The sequence below is a fragment of the Lepus europaeus genome, chromosome 8 (assembly GCF_033115175.1).
Source record: "Lepus europaeus isolate LE1 chromosome 8, mLepTim1.pri, whole genome shotgun sequence".
NCBI lineage: Eukaryota > Metazoa > Chordata > Mammalia > Lagomorpha > Leporidae > Lepus > Lepus europaeus.
In genome coordinates, this window is record NC_084834.1 from 75292709 (window position 1) to 75306903 (window position 14195).

At 41.3% G+C, this 14195-nt stretch overlaps 1 protein-coding gene across 3 annotated transcripts in view; it reads left to right on the forward strand.

Moving 5' to 3' along the window:
- The window catches only part of SLC39A8 (solute carrier family 39 member 8), an 85038-nt gene extending 74254 nt beyond the window's left edge, over window positions 1-10784 (forward strand). For all 3 annotated transcript variants that reach the window (XM_062199818.1, XM_062199817.1, XM_062199819.1), the window contains exons 7-9: window positions 6116-6323; window positions 6453-6637; window positions 9287-10784. In XM_062199818.1, coding sequence (XP_062055802.1) covers window positions 6116-6323; window positions 6453-6637; window positions 9287-9436 — 543 coding nt within the window. In that variant the 3' untranslated portion in view covers window positions 9437-10784. The remainder of the gene's footprint in view (window positions 1-6115; window positions 6324-6452; window positions 6638-9286) is intronic.
- The last annotated feature ends 3411 nt before the right edge of the window (window positions 10785-14195 follow it).

The following is a 14195-nucleotide window of genomic DNA, read 5'->3' on the forward strand; positions in this document are numbered from 1 at the left end:
AATACAGTACAACTCAAGGGCAACTCATGTCCTGTTCTCTCCATACTTAAAATTTATTAGTTGGAGAGAGGGGAGAAGGGAGGAGGATTGAAGGGGAAGGTAGAGAAAGAAAGGAGGAGGAAGAGGTGGGCTCTCGCCATCCCCTGGGTTACCACCCAAATGCCTGCAAAGCCCAGGAGGCCAAATCTGGGAGCTGAGAGCTCAAACCAATCACATGAGCCATCGTCACTGCCTCTCAGAGTACACAACAGCAAAGAGGCAGAGTCAGGGGCCAGAGCGGAGAGTCAAACCCAGGTCCGTCAGTGTGAGAAACAGATGCCCTAATGTGTGTTTTAACTTATAGGACATATGCCTGGTCCCCTACTTTGGATCTATACAAATATAATTTAGGTATTGTATGGCTACTTCTCGCATCAATGATTATGTCAGTTAGGATTCAATAGAAAATAGATTGTCAAAATAGCCAATAGAAACTAGGATCATCTTAAGAGGATTTAATTATTAGGTATGAATAGGATGTAAGAGAGCACAATGCGAACAAGGATCAGGCATGGCAAAGTTGCTACCAAGGTCTAGTCCCAAAGGATATGAAGGGACAGCAGTTACAACAATCTGGGAGAGAGTTGTCTCCAGTGGAGCTGTGGCCTTCATTTGAGTGTCATGGACAGCTTGAGGTGGGACCACGTAGAGATACCCCAGGAATAAATATCCTGACTCCTGCCAGGGCTCCCCAGTAGTCAATCTGAAGTGGAAGTTGGAGAACAAGGAGCCAGTAGAGGTGGCCCATTGAGAACAGCCCACAGGGAGCAGAGCAAGCATGGAGAGCTGTTTGGAATGAGAGATGGAGTGACTTACCCAGTTCTGAAGTCTGATTCCTGGCTGTTGCTTTCTGTTCTGTGAATGGAACAAGGTGGCAATTGTTGTCTGGAGAGTTCTGTCCTCAGTCCTTAGCCCAGTTCCTCCCTGCGGTGAAATAGATGCTGAGTGCATAATTAAGTAGTAGACCTTGATGCCTCCCCTGTAGTCATTGATATCCTTGGATTGTCATTTTCCACATCTGTAAAATTAGGATGCCAGTATCTGTCCTGTTGTACTCATGAGGGTGGTGTAAAGATAAGAAGAAGGTGAAAGAGCTAACATCTGCAGGTGCTTTGTGAACTGTGAAATGCTATGTGTATGTGAGATTACTTCACATCTTTTAGATTCCCTTTCCTCTTTGACCCAATGAGCTATCTGATTCGTAGAAACTTATTAACTTAGCATTCATATTTTTCTCAGTGGGTTTTACTTTCTGGCTAATTAATCTCCTGACTCATACTTCTTGAGCTTTAGTAATTGAAATTTCTTCAACAGTGGGTTTCCTACTTACTTGTTGAATTCTTTATTTAGTGGAGGATTAGGCTTGTGATTATAAATAAAAATGGAAGGTGTGACATTGTAAAAATTAAAAGAAAAACAAAAAAATGAAGGGTGGGTGGGAGGGAAGGAAGGAGGGAAAGGTGGGAGGATCGTTATACTCTTAAAAACTATGTATATGAAATACATGAAATTTGTTCGCTCTTTATAAATAAAAAACTTTAAAAAGAGCTTATTTATGTCCAAGCTCATGAAATTCTTGTTGAATTTTCCCTGTTTCCTTTTTTAAAAAATTATTTTTTATATTTATTTGAGATATGTAGAAACAGAGAGAGAGAGAGCGAGGCGAGCGAGCGATGGAGCTTCTACCTGCTGGTTCATTTCCAAAATGCTCAAAGAAGCTAGGGCTGGGCCAATTGAAGCCAGGAGCTGGCAACTCAATCCAGGTCTCCCACATGGTTGACAGGGACCTGTTCCATCACTGCTGCCTCCCAGAGAGTGCACATTAGCAGGAAGCTGGAGACAGAAGCTGGAGGTGGTATTCAAACTCAGACACTCTGATAAGGGATGCATGTGTCCCAAGCAGTGTTTTAACCTTTAAGGCAAATACCTCCTCTTTTATTATTAACAGATTTCTGTTACCCACTCATATTTCTAAAGCTCTTTTATACATTTGTTTTTTCTATCTTTTTTTTTCCTCCAGTAGTATTGATCATTATATTCTTGAATAAATTCAAGGATCATACATGATACATCATTATCTTGTATATTCTAAGGCAATTTTAGTTTTAGCTGTGTTCATCATGGGCTGCCCCAGTGCCCAGCGAGGTTTTGACTGTGTCCAAGCTGCTCTGGAGCCACAAATGAGGCTCTTCCCTGGGACTGAGCCTCCCTCTCAGGGCAGGCCTCATCCAGTGGGTGCTTGCCTTGCCTCCATCACCACACCATACTGCCTTTCCTTTCCTGCTCCCTCTCCCATCATGGGCCCCATAGCTTTGTTATTTTGTTTTCTAAGAATTCAAAGACAAGAGGTGGGAAGAGGTGTGTGGTTTTGTGGCGCATCAGGTTAAGCTGCCACCTGCAACATTGGCATCTTATGGCTGCTTTGAATCTCTGCTACTCTACTTTTGGTCCAGCTCCCCGCTAATGCACCTGGAAAGACAGTGGGAGATGACCCAAGTACTTGGGCCCCTGCACCCACATGGGAGACCTGGATGGAGTGCCAGGCTCGTGACTTCAGCCTGGCCAACCCTGACCACTGTGACCATTTGGGGAGTGAAGCAGCCAATGCAAGATATCTCTCCCTCTCACTCCTGTAACTCTGCCTTTCAAATAAAAGTAAAATATATAGTGAAGAACTGGTGTGGTATCATGGGTTCTGATCCAGCTCTCTGTGATGCACCTGGGAAAGTAGCAGATGATGACCCAAGTTATTGGGCCCCTTTCACCAACATGCAAGACTTGGATGGAGTTACTGTCTCCTGGCGCCTCTGTGGCCATTTGAAGAGTGAACCAGTGGATAAAAGATCTCTCTGTCTCTCTTTACTTTTACTCTGTCACTCAGCATGTCAAAGAAAGAGAGAAAGAAAGAGAGAAAGAGAGAAAGAAAGAGAAAGCTGTAAATCTTAAGAAAAATACACAGTGAGTGTAAAAATTGCCCAGACCACTCAATAGGGGAGCAAACCCCACAAAGCTCATCCACAGTGTTATATGGCTGACAGGGTTCTTTTATTGTATGCATTCCTCTAAGTATAATTGTGCTTAGACCGTCATGGAATTACATTTTTTTTCCCAAAAGGTGTCCACTGGGTATGTTGCTTTATAATATTTTTTTTTTGACCTCAGTGCTATGCTTGGCACCTTCACCTGTGGGAAATGACATGTATTCCTCATCTCTGCTTCTCTGCATTGTATTTCATTGCAGGGGTTCACTGTACTTATAGGATTCCCGTCCTGCTGAAGGATGACCAAGGCTCTTCTTTCTCTGTCCCCATCTTCTGCCTCCTCCTCCTTGCCCTCCTTCCTGGTTTTCTCCACCTCCTTCCATTCCTCCGTATGCTCCTCCTCATGCTCCTCCTCCTCCTCCTCCCATCATTCCCTCTTCTGCTTAAACCTGCTCTCCTCCCCTCCCCTCCTATCTGACACTACTCTTCCCTTTCCCTCTCTGCCTCTAACCCCTTCTCCCATCCCCCCCCCCCCCCCATCCTCCTCCTGGCTTAGAGTTCAACTACTCTGCAGTGACTCCACTTGCTTTCTCCATCTTAACTTCCCAGGACTTTTTAGTTTTTTACCTCCTAGTTGTTTTTCCTAGTTTTCCTCATTACTTTGCAACCCTTGTGCCTGGTTCTCTTCCCCTCTCCGCCTCCCCAGCCAGTTTTGGATTACTCTACCCTTTGCTGTCATTTTCATTCTGTTAATAACTGAGAGAGGTGTTGAGAGCATTTTTGCAGATTCCACAACAATTCTTTTTCTTTTCTTTTATGATTTATTTTATTTATTTGAAAGACAGAGTTAAAGAGAGAGGGTGAGACAGAGAGAGAAGTCTTCCATCCACTGGTTCACTCTCCAGATGGCTACAATGGCTGGAGCTGTGCCGATCTGAAGCTAGGAGCCAGGAGATTCTTCTGGGTCTCCCACGTGAGTGCAGGGGCCTAAGGACTTGGGCCATCCTCTACTGCTTTCCCAGGCCATAGCAGAGACCTGGATCGGAAGTGGAGCAGCCGGGACTCGAACCGGCACCCCATATGGGATGCTGGCGCTCCAGGCCAGGGCTTTAACCTGCTGTGCCACAGCGCTGGCCCCCAAAGCAATTTTTGTTAGAGCCACACTATGATTCAGTTCTAGTTTTTGGATTTCTGGTCATTTTGCCAGCTGGAGTTGCCTCATCAGTGCTAAGCATATACACAGCTTTTTATTTGGCATAAAAGTCCAACAAGGAAGCAAGCAAACCACAGCAGTAAACAAAAATAAGAAATGGAGAGAGGATTTTTCTAATTTACCTAGGAGAACTTGAATGTACTATTCTTGCTGCTCAGGGATTTAGTTCCTGGGTGAATTGTAACTCTTGGTGTTTACCTACTTGGTTTGTTCCAAAATTATTGAAAAGGATAGCTCTTATTCTAACTTTTTGGAATCTGTGCTCACAGAGCTAGCCTGAGGCATAACACATAGTTATTCCTATCTGACTTTGGAAGTAAGGGAATGTTGCTAGATATCTTCCTTTCATTTCTTTTGAAGAGCTAAAGGTCTTTGTATAGAGACTCTGCATGTGATATCAGGTGGCCAAGACTTGAGCTTAATAGTCTTTTCCCTGAATCATCTCAAGTAAATTAGGAAATAGGATTAAGTAAAGCAAATTGGAAGGTGACAACCCCGGTTTTAATTCAAATCGTCTTGCTGAGTGTATCTGAAGTTCCACATAGCCCTTGGCTTTTCTCATGGCCTCTTTTGATCTCTTTCAGGAGCGATTGCTTCCTGCTCTGGGGAAGTGAGAGAGTGAGCAAGCGAGAGAAAGAGAGAGAGAGAGGGAAAGAAAGAGAGAGCAAGCGAGCTTCCATGTACTGGTTCCCTCCCAAAGTGGCTGCATTGGTTGGAGCCGGTCCAAATGTATTGCAAGATCTAAAGTCAGTTCTGAAAGTGTTGTCCCTGAAGTGTTTTGAGCAATGAAACAATATTGCAATAAAACAGCCTCTTAGATCATTGCTCTGAAGGAAGCCCCTGTCTGTTTGATATTTAGTGCACATTTTAAAGAAGCAGTCATATACTTTGTGTCTTGTTTCTCCAAAAGTATGCCTCTTGAAGATAGAAGCTGTTTTCTATTTCTATGCATTTCCCATAGCATTCAGCACAGTGTTTTACAAATTGCAGATGTTCAATAAATCTGTTGATTAGCCACTTAGAAGTGAGAGGAGGAAAATTAAGAATGAAATGTTCTGTAGTTAATTACAAATTGCAGAAATGAGTTTGCATTTTATCACATGTATCTACAACTTCTGGAAAAATTCTTTAGTTAGTATTTTTCAGTACATTTTGTACAGTTTTGTCAGTTTTATGGAGGTCTGACTTCCTATAGAGAGTACATTGCAGTATTTTCTATTTTTGTTGTCTTTTCAAAATGGAAAGTGTAAAGCTATTTCAATCATAATTCATGAAGTTTAAGTTAGTAATTGAAATTTAGAGCTGGCAGGGACCATATCGTTATAACCTAAACACCGGGTGCAGTTGCTGGGACAGAAGGGAAGCTCAGTAAGCAGTTGAAAAATAAATCAATTCTTGAGTACATTCTCTGTCCTCAGACTGACTGTAACAACTTGCTTGGTCACATGGCGGGGTAGAGTGGGCTGGAATCAATGCTTCTGTTGCCATCATGCTTTGATTTTAAATTAAACATGGGAAAAACTTCACATTTGGTCTTTGAATATCGATTTTAAAGTATAACTCTAATTCTAAGGTTAATATCTGTTACATTGGAGGAAGGCTGGAGTAAGAATTTGTTCCTACAAACCAAAAGGATTATTTTAAGGGGAAGCTACTGTGAAAGGTCTGTAAGTGGCTTGTTTAAGGTGTGCCAATTGATTTGCTTCATGCCTCCCTAACGTAAATTTTCTTTTCTCCATTATATATTATTAGGGTTTCCTATCCACTGTTTTGTTGGAACAGAGTCTCTCTTAAGATGTAACCCACATCTGACTTCTCTGAGTCTTTTAGGCTTTCAGGAAATGTTAGTTTTCATGTTGATTGATTTTCTGCTATTTTTCAGGATGGAAAAAAGGAGTCAAGTTCATGTACTTGTTTGAAGGGGCCCAAACTGTCAGAAATAGGGACAATTGCCTGGATGATAACACTTAGCGATGCGCTGCACAATTTCATCGATGGCCTGGCGATTGGGGCTTCCTGCACTGTGTCTCTCCTGCAGGGGCTCAGCACTTCTATAGCAATCCTGTGTGAGGAGTTTCCTCATGAGTTGGGTGAGTGAAAGTTGGTTTGCTTGGTTTCAGGGCAATGAGACATTCCAAAGTCCCTGTTGGACGTTGACAGTTATCTTCTCATCCCCAAATGGAAAACTCTGTTCATTTGATATTTTCTTTTTCTTCTAGGGGACTTTGTGATCTTACTCAGTGCAGGGATGAGCACTCGACAAGCCTTGTTATTCAATTTCCTTTCTGCATGTTCCTGCTATGTTGGGCTAGCTTTTGGCATTTTGGTGGGAAACAATTTTGCTCCAAATATTATATTTGCACTTGCCGGAGGCATGTTCCTCTACATTTCTCTGGCAGATATGGTAAGAAATGCAAACTTTTTATTTTGTTTCAATTTAACATTTAGAAATGAGCATTTGAGTTGTGAGTTGACCAAGGGCAACCTGCTTTCTACAGTGTGGAATGCCTTTTAGCTGTAATTGCAAACATTTCACACAAGCTCTTTTTGGGTAGTTTGCACTAATAGTAATTTGAAAGTGCTTCTCATTGATTTTCTACTTGACATTATTGATAGAGGGTGAAATGCTTTGTTTTTGCTGAAGTAGAGGTATTTTTGTAGCCCTCCTCTTGTCTTGTGGGTATACCTCGTCTCCTATTGTATTGTGTCCCAGTAGGACTCCCCCTTGCCTTGCTTTTGTGAAGATTCCACTTTTGGAATGCGGAATAACATGTTAGAGTAAAACATCATTTTTGTTATTTTGAAGTTCTAAACATTGAAAGCCTAAAACTGATACAAGTGGTGAAATTAAAGTCTGACGTTAGTGGCAGGCATTGGGGTAGCGGTTAAGGCTGTGTGGGATGCCTGCATCCCATATCAGAGTGCCTGGGTTTGAGTTCCAGCTCCACTCTCAGTTCCAGCTCCCTTCTAATGCAGACCCTGGGAGGCAGTGGTTTTAGTTCAAGTAGTTGAGTCCCTGCCACCCATGTGGGGAACCTGGATTGGTTTCCTGGATCTTGACTTTAGTCTGGCCCTCTCTCAGCTGTTGTGAATGGGGAGTGAACCAGTGGGTAAGAGCTCTCTGTCTATCTGTATTATTTGTCTCTCTCTGTCTCTGCCTTTCAAATTAAAAAAAAATTAAAGAAAATTTGACAGCATTTATTTTGGGTTAGTATACGTTATACATTTTTTGCCTATATGGGGTCTTGGTCTTTATTTGTATTGGTGTTTATGTGTACTTATGTGAGTGTGCATATGTGTATAATACAGAATATATTGTGCATTTCCAACTGAATCATGGATATCTTTAGAAAATGAGAATGTGTTAATGTATGAAAATCAAAATATTTCCTTTTCATTTGCAACATAGACAATTTAATTTTCTTATTTATTAGTTTCAAATTACAGCTGTCTAATTCTGTTCATTTTTCTGTGCAGACCCTTGTAAGAGCTAGTATCTCATCTCTTAGAACCACTGCAGTTCTCATATTTTTCTAAACAGAGTTAATGTCTCACACTGTCTTTGTTCTAGGTGGTTGCTTATTTTTTTTTTTTTTAAGATTTATTTATTTGAAAGGCAGAGCTACAGAGAGGCAGAGGCAGAGAGAGAGAGAGAGGTCTTCCATCTGCTGGTTCACTTTCCAATTGGCTGCAATGGCCCGTGCTGTGCCAGTCCAAAGCTAGGAGCGGGGAGCTTCCTCTGGGTCTGCATTCTCATGTGGGTGCAGGGTCCTAAGGACTTGGGCCATCTTTCACTGCTTTCCCAGGCCATAGCAGAGAGCTGGATCAGAAGTGGAACAGCCGGGACTTGAACCAGGCCCATATGGGATGCCGGTGCTGCAGGCGGCAGCTTTTTCCACTATGCTACAGCGCCGGCCCATGCTTATTTTCTGATATAAGAATAGAATCTATTAGAGTTGTTCAATTTAAAACAATATTAATGATGCTGTCTATACTTGTAGTTTTGCATTTTGCAGAATTGTTTCACAGTTTTCCCTTATTTTATTCTAGCAGCAATTTTCTTAAGGGAGACACATTGATTGTGGATGCTGGAGGTGCCCAGGATGCTTTGGTAGAAACCGTAGCATGTATAGCTAATAATTTTGGAATGTGTTTTAAAAAACCTGGCACTTACAGATCTCCGCATCTTTCAGGAGAAGTTATCTGATTAGAACAAGGTAGATTTAAAACAAAGTACTTATGGTTTTAATTGCTTTCACTGCAATGAGGTGGTTACAATCTTCAATCTTAGGATCCTGCATATTTTATTTAAAAACTTTATGATTTTGTAATGTAGAACAAGTAGAAGGAAAAAAATTGAAGCAATCGTGAACTAAGTGTATAGTTATTTCTAAACATTAATTTAATTAGTTACTGTTGACACATTTTTTGTTCCAGTCCAAGAAATCTGTTAAGCACTGGGAACTCTCAAGTGAACAAAATAAGTGCAGTCGTATTCATGGGACTTTTTGTCTAGAAAGAGAGGAACAAGAAATTAAACAAAAAAAGCACATGGATGACTAATGATAAATAACATGAAATAAAAAGAAATGAGTGTGTATGGTGAGAGATGCTGGTAAAGGAAACTGCCCTCAGTCAGGTGGGGCCGAGGCAAGGGTTTCAGGAAGGAGGGAAGTAAGGTGAAACCTGAAGGATTGGGTCCACTGAAAAATTGGAGGGACAAGGGTTCAGGAAGAGGGGTAGCAGGTGTGAACACTAAGAGGAAGGAAAGAGGCTGGACGTGTTTGGGGTCTTGAAAGAAGGATGTAGATGCAGCATAGAGAGGAAGAGACAGCGAGAGCCATAAATGATGCAAATCCCACCCTACTGATTTGAGAATATTATTTCAGTACTTTTATTCTGAAAGTGCTTCATGTTGCTATTATGCCTTCTATGCTAAAACATTTAAACACCTGAAATAAATTACCATGTTCCCCACAGAAATGTATAAACGACTGTTTTATCTTTTACCACAAGATGGCAACAGCTATCTAACAATGTATCTTTCTTCTAGTTCCCAGAGATGAACGATATGCTGAGAGAAAAGGTAACTGGAAGAAAAACGGATTTCACCTTCTTCGTAATTCAGAATGCCGGAATGCTGACTGGATTCACAGCCATTCTGCTCATTACTTTGTATGCAGGTGAAATTGAGTTGGAATAACAGGAAGTAGAAGACGGTGTTGTTATTGAAGGCATTTAATAAATAAAAACATCTCCAGAGGAATTTTTAAGCTGATTCTATTTAGTTGAAAAATAATTTTGTTTTCCACTGTAGGTCAAGTAAATTAATTAGTGGTTTCAGATCTGTGAAAAAGGTTTTTAGTCATTGTTAAAAACACTGCAAAAGATTTTGGTTCTTTTCTGAAATGCCTGGTATTTTTGGCAAATACCCAATTTTTTCTTTGTTTCACACATATTAGAAAATCATCATGAAGCAAGACATTTATGTTCTATAATCATATTAATACCTAGACCCAGAGAAATATAGAAGCCAAGTTTTATAAACCTTTACCATTCAGTTGTTCGATCAGAGGTTCAAATGGTTTCAGAGTGTTTTCTTTCAATTGATTTGTTCTAGTACTTTCAAGAGCAAGTACCTCAACATGTGGAAGAGGGTGTCCGACACTGGACATTGGAGATTCAAGGCCTTAATGAATTCTGCACAGTCTTTGTAATGTTTTGTATTTCAGTAAGGAACCTGTAGAATTGTTTTGAAAGCCATTGTAAGATATTTTGAATTAGGAAATCATTAAGGTTTTATAAGTCCTACTAAGTTTAAGCCTAGACTTTTTATGGCCTGCAGTCTTCCAGACTCCATGAAAAGCCAGAATAGCTTTTTATGACTTAGGCATGGTTGCATCCCTTAGAAATGGTGGGACAGTCTGTAGAGCTGGTGACAGCTCAGTTTCAGTGTGGGTATGCTTTGAGAAGGTGAAAAATACATTGCTTTAGAGAAAGAGATTTAATGTAATCTTAAGTAATTTACTTTTAAAGATGAATGTAATTATTTAGTAGAAAGTATATATAAATATAAATGCAAAACAACAGCTGGGCTACTGTCCTTCAAAGAGTGGTTAAATAGAAAACATACGTTCCTTACAGGTGATTGAGAGTCATTCAGAAAGGCTTCTTCTGTGTTGAGTTCAAGTTTTTCCATATGGTGTCCTTGGGAGAAAACTCAGCACACTATGGTTATTTTTCTACCTTTTATAAAGATAGAGCTTGTTTACTCATTTAGCATGTGATAGAAAATTAGTCTAAAATTGAATCTTCTAGTCCCAATTCACATTCCCAAGTCACATAAGGAAAGAGAATTCAACAGCGAGGAAAATGAAGCAATAAAGCCTCCAACGATGATCTCAGGAATTCCATCTTCTCGACGCCATAAAATGTTTCACATAGCAGTGATGTAGATTTGATGAATGTTTAACATGTACATTAATGTATAATTCACTTTATGACTGACACTTTAAAAAACTGGACAAATAGTAAACACATTTAAAACCACATACTGTGCCTCTTATTGTTCATTGAATAGGAATCTGTTTTAAGTGACTACCATGTACCTGGTATTATGGGGAGAGAGATAAATAGGAAATTGGTGATGTGTTTATTTTAAAGATATTTAGGAAGTACTGTAAAGATTTATAATTGCTTATGAAAATCAATAAACAGAATTTTTTAATAAAATTTTAAAAAAGATTTATTTACTTATTTGAAAGTCAGAGTTACACAGAGAGGGGAGAAGCAGAGAGAGAGAGACACACAGAGAGAGACAGAGAGGTCTTCAGTCTGATGGTTCACTCCCCAATTGGCCACAACAGCTGGACCTGCGCCGATCCGAAGCCAGGAGCCAGGAGCCAGGAACCAGGAGGCAGGAGCTTCTTCCAGGTCTCCCATGTGGGTGCAGGGGCCCAAGGACTTGGGCCATCTTCTGCTTTCCCAGGCCATAGCAGAGAGCTAGATTGGAAGTGGAGCAGCCAGGTCTTAAACCAGTGCCCATATGGGATGCCAGCACTGCAGGCCAGAGAATTAACCTGCTGCCCCACAGCGCTCGCCCCCAGAATATATTTTTATCATTTCATCTTTTTACATTCAATATAAGAAATGAAATTGGCTTTTTTAGAGCATAGATTGTATGTCTGGCTTAAGAAATTACTCCTAATATTGTATTAAAAGGAGATAACTTAATGAACTCTCATTTGGTGCAGATCATTACGTAAGTATTGTCTGGGCACTTTTTGTTACTCCTTCTATGCTTGTACCTTTTAGCCATTTTCCTCAGTTTTAAGAACAGAGGCAATAAGGCATGAGGCAATAAAAAAAAAATAAAAACAAAAGCACTCTTTTTTGGAGGTTATGGTTGAAAGTAGAAAGTAGGAGGTAAGACATGGAAACTTATGGTTAAATTTTTCCTAGATGGCTTTATTTTATTTTATTTTATTTTATTTTATTTTTTGACAGGCATAGTGGACAGTGAGAGAGAGACAGAGAGAAAGGTCTTCCTTTGCCGTTGGTTCACCCTCCAATGGCCACCGTGGACGGCGCGCCGCAGCCGGCACACCGCGCCAATCTGAAGCCAGGAGCCAGGTGCTTCTCCTGGTCTCCCATGGGGTGCAGGGCACTTGGGCCATCCTCCACTGCCTTCCCAGGCCATAGCAGAGAGCTGGCCTGGAAGAGGGGTAACCGGGACAGAATCCGGCACCCCGACCGGAGGATTAGCCTGGTTGAGCCACGGCGCTGGCCCCTAGATGGCTTTATCCAAGAGCCATGGAACTGTCAGTTAACATATCTTCTACTGAGGCATCCGTTTCCTGTACCAGTTGAATATTCTATTATATTTAGACTTTAAAGATGCTACCATGACAAACCAATGTGATTTCAGCATAGTATACATTGGGTTACATTCATTTTTGCATTGTTAAACTTAAAAATGTCAACCTATAGTTGGCATTAATTGACTACTGTGTCAGTCCTCTATTGCTATGACAATATATTGTAGCAGACCACTTGTAGAACCACGGCTCACAATAACTGGTCATTCTCTTGTGCTCATGGTTCTGGGGGTGCAGCTGATCTAATCTGGGATCTGCTGGGTAGCTCAGCCTTAGGCTATGGCTTGGCCAGATTTTGCCACGTGGTTGTTGGTACTACAAAAAGTTGTGCTGCAAAGGGAATGGGTTTGAATATAGGGACAGAGTGAAGAAGTAAAAACTGATTCAATGTGTGTAAAGCAGTCTCTACAAACTCGAATTTCATGTTCCCTAGCAGAAAATACCTGATATTGGTAAGTCATCAAAAAGTACCAGGAACATCTCCTTACTTTAATAAAATTGACTCTAATAGATTTTCTGATTTCCTTTATGAAAATATGTATTTTTTCTTCACTAGTACAAGTGATTATTTGTAGGTATGTGGCTATACCACTGGCATACTCCTAAGTTAAGATACTGCATTTGTAAATCTAATTCTACCAGGGTTCGTTTCTGTAACAGTTGCTTAGTGCGGCGGATGTGAGAGTCTAGAATTATGAAGGTCCTGGAATACTATCATAATCATGATCCTTAGGAAAGCTCTCCTGAATTGAGCATTACCATATCAAAAAGGATTTCTTCAGGAGAGGAGAATTTTTAAGTTAACTAATGGAGAACAACCAAAAGTGCACCATGGGTTTACCAGGTAATTCACAGATATGTGTCCATAGAGCTGATGACCGATGGCCTGCGCCCAGTCTCCCCTCCTTGTTCTCCCTGCAGATTTTGTTTTGCCTTTTCACCAGTAGGTTCCTGTGATCCCCAGATTTCTCTCTGTATATTTAAAGTTTATCATCGTACAAGAGTTTCTCAACTTTCTAATAAAGGAATGCTCTTACACTGATGTTGGTATAGCTTCTTTCTCATTGATACTTAGTCTTCCACACAGCTATGGGTTGTAATGCCTGTTAGGTTGCTTTTACCTTAGCTTCCTTTCTGTGCTAGATACACATAAACCATTTATTCAAGGCCATTTGGCTTCCTATTTTGGAGGCCACCAATCTCTGTACTGTCTCAGAGTCAGTGACTTTACCAGTAAAATTTCAGGACAGAGAAGGCAGCTGGATAAACTGCAAATACGAGCTGCTGTTCTACCAATCCTAATCTCGCAGTTCCCCCTGTATTTTAACATTTCCACACTGTGATCACTGACAACCAGGTGGCATTGTGGAGGTAGTGATACTTGTGTGAAAATGAAAAGCACCTGTTAGATCTGGCAAGACTAAGGAAATGTCATTGTTTCTGTGTTTGGGATTTGATGGTGTAGAATAACAGCCCTGAAACAGGTAAGGCTATTCCTTCCTAAACAGGAGGGGTGAAAGAAGCAGTATCAGGCTGGCCTGGCAGTACCGTGAACATTGGGAACCTGGATTCCTTGGATCTGTCTTCCCCAACCTGTGACTCCTGCCTCCATGTTCCAAGGTGGTTGGGACAGATGCCCCTTAGACATCTAAATTTGGCATGCAGAAAGGAGTAATGGATGGAAAGGGATAAAGTTCACACCCAACTCCTTTTTTTTGAAAGGTTTATTCATTTATTTGAAAGAGTTACACAGAGAGAGGAGAAGCAGAGAGAGAGAGAGAGAGAGAGAGAGAGAGAGAGGTCTTCCATCTGATGGTTCAATCCCTAATTGGCTGCAATGGCTGGAACTGTGCCGATCTGAAGCCAGGAGCCAGGAGACCTCTGTGTCTCCCATGTGGGTGCAGGGGCCCAAGGACTTGGGCCATCTTCCACTGCTTTCCCAGGCCATAGCAGAGAGCTGGATCAGAAGAGGAGCAGCCGGGTCTTGAACCAGTGCCCATATGGGATGCCGGCACTTCAGGCCAGGGCATTAACCCACTGCGCCACATCGCCCCCCCCCCCCCCAACTCTTTATCTTCCTCCTAG